At 37.9% G+C, this 18204-nt stretch overlaps 1 protein-coding gene across 1 annotated transcript in view; it reads left to right on the plus strand.

The window, feature by feature from the left end:
- Nucleotides 1-18204, plus strand: part of MTMR8 (myotubularin related protein 8) — a 214598-nt gene that overhangs the window by 152439 nt on the left and 43955 nt on the right. The window contains 4 exon segments of the mRNA XM_047092489.1: nucleotides 5246-5419; nucleotides 10160-10164; nucleotides 14201-14241; nucleotides 14244-14314. Coding sequence (XP_046948445.1) covers nucleotides 5246-5419; nucleotides 10160-10164; nucleotides 14201-14241; nucleotides 14244-14314 — 291 coding nt within the window.

Below are 18204 nucleotides of genomic sequence, written 5' to 3' on the forward strand. Positions count from 1 at the left end.
AAGCGGGGCAAAGAAACAAAGATAAAGTTACCCAGACAGAGAAACTACATGACTTCATTATTCCAGAGAGAGAGAAAGAAAAGTACAGAAGGAGGTGTAGAACACATATCAAGGGAATGTATTAAATATATCTGCTTAAACAAACCAACAACCCGAGTAACCAGCCTTGAGGAGGGAAGACATAAGTAAGGAGGAAAGGGAGGGAAATTTATCTAAACAATGAGAAATGTCCTGGAGTTAATCCAGGTTATGCAGCAGCACTGGTCTGGAGGATGGAGCCATTTGGTTCCATAGTGTCCATCCCGCTCCAGTAGATGCATAGTTACCTGGTGTGGAGGGATGTGGTTTGGTGTAGGCTGGTCTTGCCTCCACTGTGGGGCCCTCAGAATGATCCCTGAGGCCCCACCTTGATGGTGGGGAGGGGAATGGTGATCCCCCAGTCTCTTCTCCACGGACGGGTGGACTCCGTTTGAGTCATCCTCACTGTAGCATGCACACAGACAGGGCAGTCTTTCTTGCTCCACCGACTCCCCTGTCCTGGTGCTTGGCTAGGATTCAAAGTCCCGCTCTATGAGCTCTGACACTGGGGAAGAGCCTCTGTGTGTGGCTCAATATGTGGTCCCAGTTGGCTTTGTGCCACAGCACTTCAGGGAGGACCACCTTCTCTTGCTGTGGACTGTGCCCCTGACCTAGCCACTGAGCCCAGGGTTGGCAGATGTAGGCAGGCTTTGTCCTATCCCGCAGCACTCCAGGGAGGGGGGGGGTCGCATTCTCCTACTGCAGACTGTGCCCTTGACCTAGCCACTGAGCCCTGGGGTGGCAAACACAGGCAGGCTTTGTCCTATCTCACAGCATTCCAGTGAGGGGGCTGTTTTCTCTTACTGCAGACTGCTCCTGACCTACCAAACCCGACATTGGCTCTCCTCCTCCCCAGGTGAGCAAACAGGGTAGCCGGTCCCAGTGCAAGGAAAGCCCCACAGTTAGAGATGGGATCCCTCTCAGTCCCAGTCTGAGGTTTATCTCTTGTCCAGATACAGTTCTAAGCTTCCTCAGCCACTCTTTCTCTTCCTTTTGTCTCTCTGCAAAAGGGGATCCCTCCCCTCCCTGCATATGGGGCCTGTTTTATCTCTCCCAGTTCTTAATCACCCACTTATAGCCCATCTAGGTTGTCCCAGTGTCTCCTTTTTAGACGCAGTCTCATTTCCTCCCAGACTCTCAGGGTTCAAAGTCCTTTGGCTTCAGCCCTTCTTTGTTTGAGAGACATGGGAGGTATGGATCCCCCTACTTCTCCGCCATGTTTGTTCCGAAACCTGAATAATCCTTTTAATGTATTGTTGGATCTGTTTGGCCCGTATCTTGTTGAGAATTTTTCCATCCATGTTCATCAGGGAAATTGGCCTGTAGTTCTCCTTTTTAGTGTGGACTTTGTCTGGTTTTGGAATCAAGGTAATGCTGGCCTTGAAGAATGAGTGGATAAGTTTTCCTTCCATTTCTATTTTTTATAGTGGCTGCAAAAGAATAGGTGTTAACTCTTCTTTAAAACTTTTGGTAGAATTCCCATGGAAATCCATCCAGCCCTGGATTCTTGTTTGTTGGAAGACTTTTCATTACTGATTCAATTTTTACTGGTTATGGTTCCATTCAAATTTTCTATTGTTTCCTTTTCAGTTTTGGTAATTTATATCTTTCTATGAATTTGTTCATTTCTTCCAGATTGCCCAATTTTTTGGCATATAATTGCTCATAATATTCTTATTATTGTTTCTATTTCTGCAGTGTCAGTTGTGATCTTCTCTTTCATTCATGATTTTTATTTATTTGTGTTCTTTCTGGTTTGTTTTGTTTTGTTTTTTTAATCAATCTGTCTTGGGGATTATCAATTTTGTGAATTCTTTCAAAGAACCAGTTCCTGGTTTCATCTGTTCTACTCTTTTTTTTATTTCTTTACCAGTAATTTCTGCTCTAATATTTATTATTTTGCATCTTCTGCTCGTTTTGGTTTTTATTTGATGTTCTTTTCCAGCTCTTTAAGGTTTAAGGTTAGGTTGTGTATCTGAGACCTTCCTTCTTTAGGAAGGCCTGTATTGTTATATACTTCCCTCTTATGACTGCCTTTGCTGCATCCCAGAGGTTTTGCGCTGTTGTATTTTCATTTTCATTGGCTACCATGTACTTATTAATTTCCTCTTTAACTTCTTGGTTAGCACATTCATTTTTTAGGAGGATGTCCTTTAGTCTCCACGTGTTTGTCATCTTTCCAAATTTTCTCTTGTGGTTGATTCCAAGTTTCATAGAGTTGTGGTCTAAAAATATGCATGGTATGATCTCAAACTTTTTGTACTTGTTGAGGGCTGAATTGTGACCCAGTATGTTATATATTCTGGAGAATGTCCCATGTGCACTGGAGAAGAATGTGTATTCTGCTGCTTTAGGATGAAATCTTCTGAATATATCTGTTAAGTCCATCTGGTCCTGTGTGTCATTCAAACCAATTGTTTCCTTGTATATTTTCTGCTTAGGTTATATGTCCCTTGCTGTAAGTGGGTGTTGATGTCCCTACTATTATGGTATTATTATCAATGAGTTTCTTTATGTGTGTGATTAATTGATTATATATTTGGGGGTTCCACATTTGGCAAATAAATGTTTATAATTTTTAGATTTTCTAGGTGGATAGACCCCTTAATTATGATTATAATGCCTTTCTTCATTTCTTGGTACAGTCATTATTTTAAAATCTGATTTATCTCTTAAAGGTGTGGCTACTCTGGGTTTCCTTTGGTGACCATAATCATGACAGATTGTTCCACATCCCCTTTCTTTCTATCTGAAGGTGTCTTTAGGTCTAAAATGGGTCTCTTGTAAGAAGCATATACATGGGTCTTGCTTTCTTGTCCATTCTGATACCCTGTGTCTTTTCATCGAAGCATTTAGTCCATTGACATTTTTAGAGTGAGTACTGAAATATATGAATTTAGTGCCATTTTGTTTCCTGCAGTGTTGGAGTTTCTGTTGATGTTCTCTAGTCCTTTCTAGTCTTTGTTTCTTTTGGTCTTTTTTGGTTTGTTTTGTCTTGTCTCCCCTCAGAAAGTCAGCCTTAAAATTTCTTGTATGGCTGGTTTACTGGTCTCAAATCCTTTAGTTTTTGTTTGTCTAGGAAACTCTTTATCTTTCCTTCTATTTTGTATGATAACCTTGCTGGATAAAGAGTTTTTGGCTGCATATTTTCCCCATTTAGCACATTGAATATATCCTGCCACTCCTTTGTGACCTGCCAATTTTCTGTGGATAGTTCTGCTGTGAACCTGATCTGTCTTCCCCTATAGATTAAGGACTTTTTTCCCTTGTTACTTTCATAATTCTTTCCTTGTCTGTGTATGTTTTGAATTTGACCATGATATGCCTTGGTGATGGTTGGTTTTTGTTGATTATAATGGGAATTCTCTGTGCTTTTTGGATTGTGATGTCTGTGTCTTTCCCCAGATTGGGAAAGTTTTCCACTATAATTTGCTCACATAAACCTTCTTCCCATTTTTTCTCTTTCTTCATCTTCTTGTGCTACTGTGATTTGGATCATAGATTATTCCTTTTTATTTTTTTTTTATTTTTTTCAACGTTTTTTATTTATTTTTGGGACAGAGAGAGACAGAGCATGAACGGGGGAGGGGCAGAGAGAGAGGGAGACACAGAATCGGAAACAGGCTCCAGACTCCGAGCCATCAGCCCAGAGCCAAACGCGGGGCTCGAACTCACGGACCGAGAGATCGTGACCTGGCTGAAGTCGGACGCTCAACCGACTGCGCCACCCAGGCGCCCCGATTATTCCTTTTTAATAAGTCACTGAGTTATCTAATTCTTGTATTGTGCTCTTTTGCCTTAGTTTCCCTCTTTTTTCTGCTTCATTATTTGCCATAATTTTGTCTTGTATATCCCTGATTCGCTGGCCTGCTTCTTCCATCCTTGCTGCTATGGCAACCATTCAACATTGCTTCTTGATAATAGCAATTTTAATTTTGTCCTAACTAGATTTTACTTTTTTATTTCTGCCGAAAGGGATTCTGTGCTTTTTTCAACCCCAACTGTTATTCTTATTATTGTGGTAAAATTCTAGTTCAGACATCTTGCTTATATCTGTGTTCATTAAGCCCCTGGCTGTCATTTCTTCCTGTGCTTTCTTTTGTGGTTAATTCCTTTGTTTTGTCATTTTGGAGGAAGAAAATAATTAATAGAGTAAAATGTGAAAATTAAAAAATTAAAAACAATGCAAAAGAGAAAATAAAGGTATCTAGATCCTAGGTGTGTTTTGGTCTGGTTTCTGAAAAAAGCTTGATGCAATAGAGGAAAAAAGGAAAAATAAAAAGAAAAGGAAGAAAAATTTAAAAATTAAAATACTGGATATAATAAAATAGAATAAAATACAATGAAGAAAGTGAAATAGAAGAAAAAACTTACAAAGAAAAGAAAAACATACTTGAAATTTTATTTTTATTTTCTTAAAAAGTTTTTCTTTCTGTATCCAATAAAAGGAAAGAAAAGAAAAAAACAATAATTTAAACAAATACAAAAGCAAAAATTTAAGAAAAATATAAATGGATTAATCAGCAGACAGAATGAAACCTGAATGAAGTTACATCCAGTTTCCCATAGAACTGAAACTATGAAGCACTCTATAGTCTGTACATTAAGCAGGTGGAAAGACTTGTGCTGAACTTCTAGGGGATGTGTTTGGAGGGTGCAGTTGGGCAGGACTTGGTGTAACAGCTCTGTTCTCCACTAGATCACCTTTCTTAGCTTACTGCCTTGGATCAGTGTGGCGTGCATGCAAGTGTGTGTGTATGTTTATTCACGAGAGAGGTGAAATGGCTTCACCCAGCTCCTTAGTCTCTGGCACAAGAACTTAGCACTCTCACTGATATACAGCCATGCACCTCTCTTTTTTCTCAGACTTCTCTTCACTCCTTGCTTCTACCCTGTCTGTTCCCAAGATGTCAGCCTGCTAGACAGTACCTCCCTCCAGAGTTTTATCTCAGATAGGGCTGTGTTTCCAAACCCCTCACGTCAGAGGACCCTGAAGCTTGGACCTGTTCCCACCCTCTGGGAGAGTGTCTCTGAGCAGTGGCTGGGTGTGGGCTTGCCCCGGAAAATGTCCGTGCAATAACAGCAGCAGAGGTTCAGAGATTATGGCAAATAACAACACACAGCTGATACCAGGTTTCACCACACTCTGGCGTCTTTGTCCCAATAGCAGCAAATGCTGCTCTCCCAGGTCTGGGACCTTTTCCTGTGGGGAGGCCGCATGTCCTCTACAAAATGCACTCCATGCATGGGAAGTGCTTCTTCCCATGTGGTTCATGGACCCCTTGGACTCTGCTGCCTGTTCCTGGAGATTCCCCCTGATTCCTCACCGGAGCACTGCCTGGTATTGTGCTCCAGAATTTCCAACTCTGAGAATCCTAATGGTATTGAAACCCTCTCATTTCTCCTGATCAATGGTTCTGGGGAACAGTTTTCTTGCTCAGACCTTTGTAAGATTTTTCACTCTTTCTCTTTCTCCACAGCTACTTTTGGGGGCAGTGTTATTCTTGCATGATCCTAGTGTGCTACACCCTCCCCCTTTCTCTGTCCTCTCTTGGCAAAAACAGCTCCCTAGCCTCTGTGACTTTTCTCTCTCCAAATTCACCTCTCTGCACCATGTACCTACCATGTTCTGTGGTTCACATTATGCAGATTGTTATGTTAATCCTGAGATCAATTTCCTAGGTGTGCAAAATGGTTTGGTGCTGATCTAACTGCATTTCAGGGACAAGATAAGCTGAGAACTTCTGTACTGCTCCGCCATCTTTAAAAAAAATGGGTCCTCTCCCTTTTCTTTTTGAGAAGTCTGGCTATGGGTTTATAAATTTTGTTTATTCTTTCAAAAAGCCAACCCTTAGATTCATTGTTCTGTTTTTTTCAATTCTATATTATTTATTTCTGCTATAATCTTTATTATTTCATTTCTTCTGCTGGCTTTGGACCTTCTGTGCTGCTGTTTTTCTAGTCCTTTTAGATGTGAGGTTAGGTATTTGGAACCTTTCTTGCTTCTTGAGATAGGCCTGGATTGCAATATACCTTCCTCTTAGGACTGCTTTTGCTGCATCCCAAAGGGTTTACACTGTCATGTTTTCATTTTCATTTGCTTCCCAATTTTTTTAATTTCCTTGTTGACCCATTCATTCTTTAGTAGGATGTTCTTTAACCTCCATGAATTTGGGGACTTTCCGAATTTTTTTCTTGTGGTTGATTTCAAGTTTCATAGCATTGTAATCTGAAAATATGCATGGTATGATCTCAATTTTGGAGAATATTCCATATGCACTTGATAAGAATGTTTATTCTGCTGCTTTTGGATGAAAAGTTCTGAATATATCTGTTAAGTCCATGTGATCCAGTGTGTCATTCAGAGCAGTTGTTTCCTTATTGATTTTCTGCCTAGAGGATCTTCCTTTTGCTGGAAGTGGAGTATTAAAGTCACCCAAAATCATGGTATTATTATCTACACATCTATTTATGTATGTGATTAATTGGTTTATAAATTTGGGTGCTTTCACATTGTGGGCATGAACATTTACACCTGTTAGCCCTTCTTGATGGTTAGACTGCTTAATTATGATATAATGCCTTTCTTCATCTCTTGTTACAATCTTTATTTTAGAATTTAGTTTGTCTAGGGGCGGCTGTGTGGCTCAGTCAGTTAAGCGTCCGACTTCAGCTCAGGTCATGATCTCCCAGTCCGTGAGTTCGAGCCCCGCATCGGGCTCTAGGCTGATGGCTCAGAGCCTGGAGCCTGCTTCCGATTCTGTGTCTCCCTCTCTCTCTGCCCCTCCCCCATTCATGCTCTGTCTCTCTCTGTCTCAAAAATAAATAAACGTTAAAAAAATTTTTAAAAACATAAAAATAAATAAAATTTAGTTTGATATATGTATGGCTACTTGAGCCTTCTTTTAATATTCAGTTATATGATAGATCATTCTTCATCCACTCACATTCAATCTTCAGGTATTCTAAGGTCTAAAATGAGTCTCTTATTGCCAGCATATATATGGGTATTGTTTCTTTTTTTTTAAATCCATTTTGATACCCTATGTCTTTTGATTGGAGCATTTAGTCCATTTACATTCAGAGTGATTATTGAAAGATACGGATTTAGTGCCATTGTGTTATTTCTGGGTTTCATGCTTGTAGTGATGTCTCTGGTTCTTTGTAGTCTTTGTTGCTTTCTATTCACAGAGTCTCCCTTAGGATCTCCTGCAGGGCTGGTTTAGTGGTCATGAACTCCTTTAGTTTTTTTTTTTTTTTTTTTTTGTCTGGGAAAGCTTTTATCTCTCCTTATATTCTGAATGATAGCCTTGCTGTATAAATGATTGTTGGCTGCATATTTTTTCTATTCATCACATTGAATATTTCCTGTCACTACCTTCTGGCCTGCCACGTTTCAGAGGACAGGTCTGCTTTACTCTTATGTGTCTACCCTTGTAGGTTAAGGTCCATTTGTCCCTAGCTGTTTTCAGAATTCTCTTTTTTTTCTATGTATTTTGCCAGTTTCACTATGATACGTCATAGTGTTGACCTTGACCTGTGCCTCTTGAACTTGGATATTTATTTCCTTCCCTAGATTAGGGATGTTCACAACTATAATTTCTTCAAATAAACGTTCTGCCCCTTTCTTACTCTCATTTTCTTCTGGAACTCCTATGATACAGATATTAATTTGTTTCATTGATTCACTTAAGTTCCTAATTCTCCCCTCATGGTCTAGTAATTTCTTTTATCTTTTTTCTTCAGCTTCATCATTTTCCATAATTTTATCTTCTACTTCACCTATTCTCTCCTCTGCTTCTTCCATCCTCACTGTCACTGCATGTAGTTTATTTTGCATCTCATTTACAACATTTCTTGAATCATCGTGACTACTTCTTAGATCTTTCATCTCCACAGCAGTAGATTCTCTGCTGTCTTCTATGCTTTTACAAGCCCAGCTATTAGTCTTATGATTATTATTCTAAATTCTTGTTCATATATATTGTTTGTATCTGTTTTGAGCAATTCTCTGGCTGTCATTTCTTCCTGGAATTTATTTTGAGGAGAATTTTTTCACATCATCATTTTGGCTAGGTTTCTTTTACATGTTTAAATATCTTGTTATATGTCTTGCACCTGCAAGTACTACTATATTAAAAAAGGGTCATACACTGTACAGGGACTGGCACTTCAGGAAGTGTTTTTGGAGTGTGTTGCATGTACTCTGTTGTTGCATCTTTGGCTGTTCTATCCTTCTGCTCATAGTGCTGGATTTTTTTGACCTTCCACCAGGTGTGATTTGATTCGTTCATTGACGTTGTAATCCTGGAAAAGGTTGGGGGTAGGCGGGGTGAAGCCTTGTTCCATACAAAGAGAGAAATGAAAGAGACAAAAAACATCAGGCAAAGAATCAAAGAAACTATAAGGCTTAATCCAGATATATATATAGAGAGAGACACAGAGAGAGAGAGAGAGAGAGAGGAAAATAAAGAAGAAGGTACAGAAAAGGTGTAAAAATAATATAGTAAAAATTCCTGATTAAACAAATATCCAGAACAGAGAAAGAAAGGGGGGAAAAAGACAAATTTATATATAATAGGAATTGGCCATAAATCAAATCAGAATCTATGAGCCTGATTCCAAAGGAAAGAGAAGAAAAGAGGAATAAAAAACAAACAGACTAACATACAAAACCACAGGACAGATGTCAGTTGGTGCCTGGGAGTGGTGATTGTGCTGGTCAGGAAGAGAGGCTGTCTGGTTCAGTCAGTGTCAGTCCCAGTCTGGTAGATAATAGTTACCAAGCACAGATGGGTGGGGTTTGGTGTAAGCAGGTCCCATTTCCACTGGTGGCTGTTGTTCTGTTCCCTGAAGCTCCACCATATCGGTGATGGGGAGAAAATTGGAGACACCCCATTCTCTCCTCTCCGGATCAGTTGTTTCAAACCATGCCCTCAGGGAGGCAGGCGGCTGGCTTGTCCTGCTCCACAGTCTTCTGTGCCTCCTAGGCTCTCAGCTGGTATTCAAAACCTGATGTCTTAAAGGATCTTTCTCTATGTGGACCTGGTTCTGGAGTAGTGCCACTGCACCCAACCAACAAAGGTTCTCTGGTGCCTGCAGGGCCTTTTGTCCTTGGGCGGGGTGGGGGCAATATACTCTCTTCCCACAGTACTCAAGTGAGGGAACTATTCTCTCCCAGTGTACCCCTAACATCACTACCATGTCCTGGGCTAGCGCCCTACTCTCCAGGCATGCATATATGGCTCTGGTCCAGAGAAAGTCATGCACACATGCGAACTCCAATCTTTAGCTCCTAATGCTATTTGCAAAGTAGAAACTAGCTCTCTCCGTATTTTTCTTTCCCCAGTCTGTAGTCTAGAGAGGGTTTTCTCTTCTGCAAATACAATACCACACTTCCATAGCCTCTCTTTTTCTTCCTTTTGTCTTTCCACAGAAGGGGCTCCCCCCCCTCCTTGACTATGCTGCCCTTTTTATCATTCCCAATTCGCAAACACAGACCTCTTTCCTGCCAAGCTGTCTCTTTCCACCTGTGGAGAGTTTTCTGTTACTCTTCAGCCTGTATTTCTGGGTATTCAAGTATTCTGACCTCAATCCAGCTGTGTTTGAGGGATGAGGGAAATTCAGGTCCCCCTACTTCTCTGCCATCTTAACTCCTCTCCCTGGTATTTTTCTTTTAGAACTTTAAATATATCAGTCCACTGTCTTCTGCCCTACAAGGTACTAATGATAAATCCACTGATAATCTTTTAGTGGGTCTCATACATAACAAGTTGCTTTTCTCTAGCTACTGTCAAGATTGTCTTTCTGTCCTTAACAACCATTGTTTGATTTTAATTTGTCTAAGTATGGATTTCTTTTGATTTGTCTTGGTAATCATTGAGCTCTTTATATTGTATATTTATTTCGCTCCTCAAATTTGGGAGTGTTTGGTCATTATTTTGTCAGATAACCTATTTACCCTTTTTTGTTTCTCTTTTCCATCCAGGACTCCCATAATGCCTATATTGGTACATTTCAGGGTGTCCCATATATCATTTAGGGCCTGTTCATTTTTCCTTATTCCTTTTTTTTCCCTTAGATTCAGTAACTTCGAATGATCTGTCTTCAAGTTTGCTGATTTTTTTCTTGCTGATTAAATTCTTCTGAACTCTAGTAAATTTTTCAATTTTTGTGCTTGTTTAACTCTAGAATTCCTGTTTTTTTCCCCCACTTTTTGATGATATTCTCATTTTGTTCCTAAATCAAGTTCCTAATTTTGTTTATTTGTCTGTACATGTTCTCTTTGAGCTTGTTGACCATACTTAAAGCAATTGTTTTAAATTTTTTGTCAAGTGAGGCAGAGGCCTGTGTTTCTTTAAGGTTAGTCTCCTGATATTTGTTTTGTTACTTTGAATGGATTATCTTTCACTGTTGCTGTTTATGCCTCATAATCTTTTCTTAACATTAGGACATTTAAAAACAGATATATCTCCCAGTCTTTGAGGACTGGATCCATACAGACGCTTTAATCAGCCCAGTTTCAAAGCTCAGGGTCCACTCCAACCTTTTGTGGAGATGCATCTTCCCTGGGCTTGTGCATGTGCTTTTATTCCCAATCCTCATATACTCAGCTGTTTTTAAGGGTATTCATTTCCCTAAGAGTCTTACTCCTGCTTCTCAGAAGCCTTAGAAAAATGCTTATATTCCTCGGCCCATAATCTCTTGCCCCCAGGAACCTGTGGGGCTGCAGAACCCCTCTAGCTCTCACCTGCCACTCTCTCACATGCTTTGAGTAGCATTCAATCTGCAAAGTATGTCACCATTCTAGTCAGTGCTCCAAGTCAGGGGAGATAGAAATTAATCCCTCAGGCTACCAAAAACAAGACAGATCATTGGAAGCAACTTCCACTCTTCCTTATATTCCAGAGGGAAGAACTGGGAATTGGGTGCTTTCTTCCCAATTGCACCATGCTGCACTGGGAAGGGGGTGGGGCAAGATGAACAAAAGGACTATGAATTTTTCTACTGTTGTGGGCATAACTTTTTCTTAGGCATTCATTTGGTTGCTGCATATTCTTAACTGGTTACTAGAGTTCTCACAAAGCTACTTTGGTCCATATATTGTTTACTTAGTGTGTCCATGGAACAAGGCCCAGAGACTTCCTATCTGCCATCTTGCTGGTTTCACTCATTCCCTATTACTTGTTAAAATTGCATGTGAATCTATAATTATCAAAAATTATTTTTTTCTTGTTAATTGGTTTCTGGAGTGGAATTTAGTGATTCGCTACTTCACACCCATTGCTCATCACAACAAGTGCTGTCCTTAATGCCCCTCACCCATTTAGCCAATACCCCCAACACCACCCCTCCAGCAACTCTCAGCTTGTTCTCTATGGTTAAGAATTTCTTGTGGTGTGCCTCCCTCTCTGTTTTTATCTTATTTTATTTTTTTCCTTCCCTTCCGTTATGCTTATCTATTTTGTTTCTTAAGTTCCACATGAGTGAAATCATATGGTATTAGTATTTCTCGGACTGACTTATTCACTTACCATCATACTCTCTAGCTCCATCCATGTGTTGCAAATGGCAAAATTTCATTATATATATATATACACCACATCTTTATCCATTCTTCAGTCAATGGACACTTGGGCTGCTTCCATAATTTGGCCATTGTAGATAATGCTGCTGTAAACATCCGGGTGCATATACCCCTCTCAATTAGTATTTTGTATCTTTTGAGTAAATACCTAGTAATTCAATTACTGGATCATAGGGTAGTTCTATTTGTAACTTTTTAAAATGTTTTTTTTCTTTTTTTGAGAGAGAGAGAGATAGAGTATGAGAAGGAGAGGGGCAGAGAGAGAGAGGGAGACAGAATCTGAAGCAGACTTCAGGCTCTGAGCTGTCAGCACAGAGCCTGACACAGGGCTTGAAGTCCCAAGCAGTGAGATCATGACCTGAGCCGAAGTTGGACGCTTAACCAACTGACCCACCCAGGCATCTGTAACTTTTTGAGGAATCTCCATACTGTTTTCCAGAGTGGCTGCACCAGTTTGCATTCCCACCAAAAGTGCAAAAGGGTTCCCCTTTCTCCACATTCTTGCCTACACCTGTTGTTTCTTGTGTTATTGATTTTAGCCATTCTGACAAGTGTCAGATGACATCTCTTTGTAGTTTTTATTTACATTTCCCTGATAATCAGCAGTGTTGAACATCTTTTCATATGTTTATTGGCCTTTTGTATGTCTTCTTTAGAAAAATGTCTATTCATGTCTTCTACCTTTTTAAAATTAGATTATTCATTTTTGGGTTATTGAGTTTGATAAGTTCTTTACAGACTTTGGATACTAACCCTTTATCTGATATTTCATTTGAAAAAACCTTCCCCCATACTATAGGTTCCCTGCCCTTCACTATGCAGAATTTTTTGTTTTTGTTTTTGTTTTTGTTTTGATGAAGTCCCAATAGTTTATTTTTGCTTTTGTTTCCTTTGCCTCAGGAGACACATCTAGAAAGAAGTTGCTATGGCTGATGTCAAAGAAATTACTGCCTTTATTTTCTAGGATTGTTATGTTTTCAGGTCTCACATTTAGGTCTTTAATCCATTGTAAATTTATTTCTGTGTGGTATAATAAAGTGGTCCAGTTTCCTTCTTTTGCATGTTGCTGCCTAGTTTTCCCAACACCATTTATTGAAGAGACTGTCTTTTTCTCATTGGATATTCTTTCCTTATTGTCAAAGATTAATTGACCATATAGTTTTGGATTCATTTCTGGGCTTTCTATTCTATTCCATTGATTTATGTGTGTGTTTTTGTGCCAGCACCATATTGTTTTGATTCCTACAGCTGTGTAATATATCTTGAGGTCTGGAATTGTCATGCCTCCAGCTTTGCTCTTCTTTTTCAAGATTGATTTGGCTATTTGGAAACTTTTGTGGTTCCATACAAGTTTTAAGATTGTTCTAGCTCTGTGAAAACTGTTGTTGGTAGTTTGATGGGATTGAATCAAATGTATAGATTGCTTTGTGCAATATAGACATTTTAACAATATTTGTTCTTCAAATCCATGAGAATGGAATGTTTTTCCATTTGTTTATTTCCTCTTCAAATTCTTTCCTCAGTGTTTTAAAATTTTCAGAGTACAGATCTTTTACCTCTTTCATCAAGTTTATTCTGGGTATCATTGTGTTTGGTGCAGTTGTAAATGGGATTGACTCCTTCATTTCTCTTTCTGCTGCTTTATTACTGGTGTTCAGAAATACAACAGTTTTCCATACATTGATTTTGTATCCTGCAACTTCACTGAATTCATTGATCAGTTCTAGCAGTTTTTGGAGTCATTTGGGTCTTCTATATATAGTATCATGTCACCTGCAAATAGTGAAAGTTTTACTTCTTCCTTGCTGTTTGGATGCCTTTTATTAATTTTTTAAAAAAATTCCTACAGTATATTAGTTTCAGGTATACAATATAGTGATTCAACAATTCCATATATCATCCAGTTCTAATCACAAGTGCACTCCTTAGTCCCTATCACCTACTTTACCCATCCCCCCTCCCCACATGCCACCCCTTTGGTAACATTCTGTTTGTTCTCTATGGATAAGAATCTCTTTCTTGGTTTGTCTCTCTTTTTTTCCTTTGCTCATTTGTTTTGTTTATTAAATTCCCCATATGGTATTTGTCTTTCTCTGAGTGTCTTATTTGGCTTAGCTTTATGCTCTCTAGCTCCATCCATGTCTTCACAAATGGCAAGATGTCATTCTTTTTATGGTTGAATAATATTGCATTATGTACAACGTCTTTATCCATTTATGTAATGATGGATACTTAGGCTGCTTACCTAATTTGGCTATTGTAAATAATGTTACAATAAATGTAGGGGTGCATGTATCCCTTCTAATTAGTGTTTTGTATTTTTGGGGTAAATCAACACTAATGTGATTACTAGATGGTAGGGTAGTTCTATTTTTAACTTTTTGAGCATGACCACTCTTTTTAATGTCATCAAAATTATCTTAGATTTGAAATCTGCCTACCTACCAAACTAATATTTCCTTAACACAAGGAAAAAATCAATAATGTATTCCTCCAGCTAAACTAATCCATTTTTTTTCTTTTTGTTTATTCAAGATTCTGGTATGGTATGTATAACCACTGTGATAAAGGGCTGCAGTGCTTAACAGCCTCCTGGAAATTAAGAAGCAGAGATAAATGCTGGAGTCAGATATGCACAAACTAGAAAAGGTAAGGAATAATGTCTCAAAGAGAGATTCTCTTGCCTCTTCCAGGTAGATCCAGCCCACTTGGAGTTGAATTGGTACTTGTGAGAAGCTTCTTGGCTGCTTGTTACATATTCTGGCTTCTAGATATCCTTTATCTACAAAGAACTGAGGCACATCTCTGTTTCTTAATTCCTATAGAAAGTGGTAAATATCACACTCAGCTAATTAAACAAGTGGGTTAGTTCCCTTTTGGAATGGATGGAATTTATTAGTAGTAACAAGAGGGAATGACAGGGATGTCATACTGGAATTTATTACCATCAAGAGAATAAGTAAGTGTGACATCTTGAATGTACTGATAAAAATAATTAAATTGTTATATTTCCAATAAGAAAAACCTTATGAAAAATTCTCATTTCCTTCCCATGTAGATTGCAAACTGTTCACTGACTGGTCATTCTGTGTATATTGGTTTTGCTTTATGACACTGGCAAAATGAAAGTCAGACCCCTGTTTTTAATACAGGTTAATCCAGGCAACAGAGATTTCCTTTAAAACTGTGGAAAATGCTAAGCATCTTCTGGAATCTAGTGGTGCCTAAGGGTGTATTTGAAGGAGAATGGAAAGGGTGTGCTAGTTAGCAACTTGGCATGAACTCGCTTTAGGCCAGATAAGGCATAGATTTTCTTTTCCCTATAGGTAAACAAATATCCTTTCATTGTGAAAATAAATGCATTGTGATTACATCAGATCCCAAACTTTTGAATGACTTCTTGGGAGGTAACATTCAATTAATTCGGTTGAATTTTTCAAAAAGAAGAAAAAGAGGTAAAACTAAAGCATGACTTAAAATCACAGGGGGGAAAAAAACCCAAAAAAACAAGCAGCCATGCAAAGCCAAGCCCTAGGCAGAACTGTGAAGTAGGGAAAATTTTTCCTAGGATACTTTTTCCTGCCTCCTCTTTAAGCAATTAGCAGCCTTCTCTACAAGGCCCCCAGAACATGTACCCTACTCTAGACCCATTTGACTTATTCCTGCCTAATTCCTGAGAGAACAACAGCAGATTCATTCTAGACAGAACCAGATCACACTCTGATTCTAAAGTTAAACAGTAAGCAATGCTTCCTTTGAAAATATTTACATAACATTTATTAACATCCTTTTTTAATAAATAAAAACAAAAGTGGACCATAATATTATCACTGAGATAACCCTACTGACATTTCTATTTTTTAGTTTTTTATTTTCTATTTGTATTTATTTTGTTGACTGCTGCAGCAAAACTCTACCTGTGGCTGCCTTTTACAAAAGTGGCTACCTTTTTTTCTTTGTTTTGTTTCTTAAATCCCACATTTCAGTTTAGTCATATGGTATTTGTCTTTCTGCTACTTATTTCACTTACCTTTATAACCTCTACATTTTCTGACTTTACTTGCAAGAATATTTCCAAAGAAGATGCCAACCACATGCTGTTTCCAATAGTGCGTTTTCCTGCTGCTTGATTTTACTCTTTTTATTTTTTTATATTTTGCTTTTTTAATTTTTTATACAAGTATAAATAATACACTGGGTTATATTAGTTTCATGTGTATAGTGTCATGATTCAGCAATTCTACACATCACTCAGTGCTCATCAAGATAAGTGTACTGTAAATCCCCTTTATCTGTTTTACTCATACCCCACTGACCTCCCCTCTGGCAACCACCAGTTTCTTCTCTGTATTTCAGAGGCTGTTGTTTTGTCTCTTTTTTGTTTGTTTTATTTCATAAATTTCACATATCAGTGAAATCATGTGGAATTTGCCTATTCTCTTACTTATTTAAATTAGCATTATAACTTCAGGTTCATCCATGTTGCAAATGTTAAGATTTCATTTTTTTAGTCTGAGAAATATTCCAGCATGTGTGTGTATGTGTGTGTATATACATATACACATATATGTATATATACATACATACATATATACATACATACATGCCTCATCCATTGATCTGTGGATGGAGACTTGGGTAGTTTCCACATCATAGCTATTATAAATAATGCTGCAATAAACAGAGGGGCATGTCTATCTTTTTTAATTAGTGTTTTCATTTTCTTTGGGTAAATACCTAGTTATAGAATTACTGGATCATGCATAATTCTATTCTTAACTTTTTGAGGAACCTGTACACTGTCTTCTGCAGTGATTGCACCTATTTGCATTCCCACCAACAGTGCATAAGGTTTCTTTTTTCTCCACATCCTCACCAACGCTTGTTATTTCTTTTTTTATTTTAGCCATTCTGATGGGTAAAAAGTGATAACTCATTGTGGTTTTCATTTGCATTTCCCTGATGATTGGTAATGTTGAGAATCTTTTCATGTGTCTGTATGCCTCCCTTGGAAAAATGTCTATTCATTTCCTCTGCCCATTTTTTAATCAGATTGTTTTTTGGTGTTGAGTTGTATAAGTTCTTTATGTCTTTTGGATATTTACTCCTTAGTGGATATATCATTTACAAATATCTTATCCATTCTGTGGGTAGCCTTATTGTTTTGCTGATAGTTTCCTTCATTGTGCAAAAGCTTTTTATTTTAGTGTAGTCCCAATAGTTTATATTTGCTTTTGTTTCCCTTGCCAGAGGAGACATATCTAGAAAAATGTTTCTATGGCCAATGTCAAATAAATTACTGCGTATTTTTTCTTCTAGGAGGCTTCAGGTCTCACATTTAGGTATTTACTCCATCTTGATTTTACTTTTGTGTACAATGTAAAACAAAGTGGTCCAGTTTCATTATTTTGCATTTAGCTGTCCAGTTTTCCCAGTACGCCATTTATTGAAGAGACTGTCTTCCCCACTGTATGTTCTTGCCTCTTTTCTCATAGATTAATTGACCATATAAGTATGGGTTTATTTCTGCTTTCTGTCTTCATTCCATTGATCTATATGTCTGTTTTTGTGCTAGTGCCATACAGCTTTGTAGTATATCCCAAAATCTGGGACTGTGATACCTTGAGCTTTGTTTCTTTTCAATATTGTTTTTGCTATTTGAGGCCTTTTCTTATTCCATGCAAATTTTAGGATTATTGTTCTAGTTCTGTGAAAAATGTTGTTGGAATTTTTGACAAGGATTGCATTAAATCTATAGATTTCTCTGAGTAGTAAGGACATTTTAATAATATCAATTCTTCTAATCCATGAACATGGAATATCTTTCCATGTGTTTGTGTCATCTTCAATTTTTTTCATCAGTGTTTTATAGTTTTCTGAGTACACATCTTTTATCTTTTAGGTTAAAATTATTCCTAGGTTTTTTTATTAATTTTGGTGCAATTGTAAATGGAATTTTCTTAATTTCTCTTTCTTCTACTTCATTACTAGTATATAGAAATGCAACAGATATCTGTATATTAATTTTGTATGCTGTGACTTCACTGAATTCATTAATCAGTTCTAGTAGATTTTTGGTGGAATCTTATATGTATGTGTGTGTTTGTGTGTGTGTGTGTGTGTGTGTGTGTATTATCTGCAAATGACAGTTTTACACTTTAACAATTTGGATGATTTTATTTCTTTTTGTTGTCTGATTGCTATGGCTAGGACTTCCAGTACTATGTTCAATGGAAGTGGTGAGAGTGGACATCCTTGTCTTTTTGCTGATCTTAGATGAAAAACTCTTAGCTTTTCACAATTATGTAGTTAGCTGTGGGCTTTTCACATATGGCCTTTAATATATTGAGGTATGTTCCCTCTAAACCTACTTTGTTGAGAGTTTTTATCATAAATGGATGTGGTAGTTTGTCAAATGCTTTTCCTGCATCTATTGAAATTATCGTATGGTTTTTATCCTTTCTTTTGTTAATGTGAGTTATCATGCTGATTGATTTGTGAATATTAAACCCTACTTTTGGAATATTGAATCATTCCCA

The sequence above is a fragment of the Lynx rufus genome, unplaced genomic scaffold (genome assembly GCF_022079265.1).
Source record: "Lynx rufus isolate CCGP_SWC_20201006 ecotype Redwood Valley unplaced genomic scaffold, mLynRuf1.p SCAF_30, whole genome shotgun sequence".
Classification (NCBI taxonomy): Eukaryota; Metazoa; Chordata; class Mammalia; order Carnivora; family Felidae; genus Lynx; species Lynx rufus.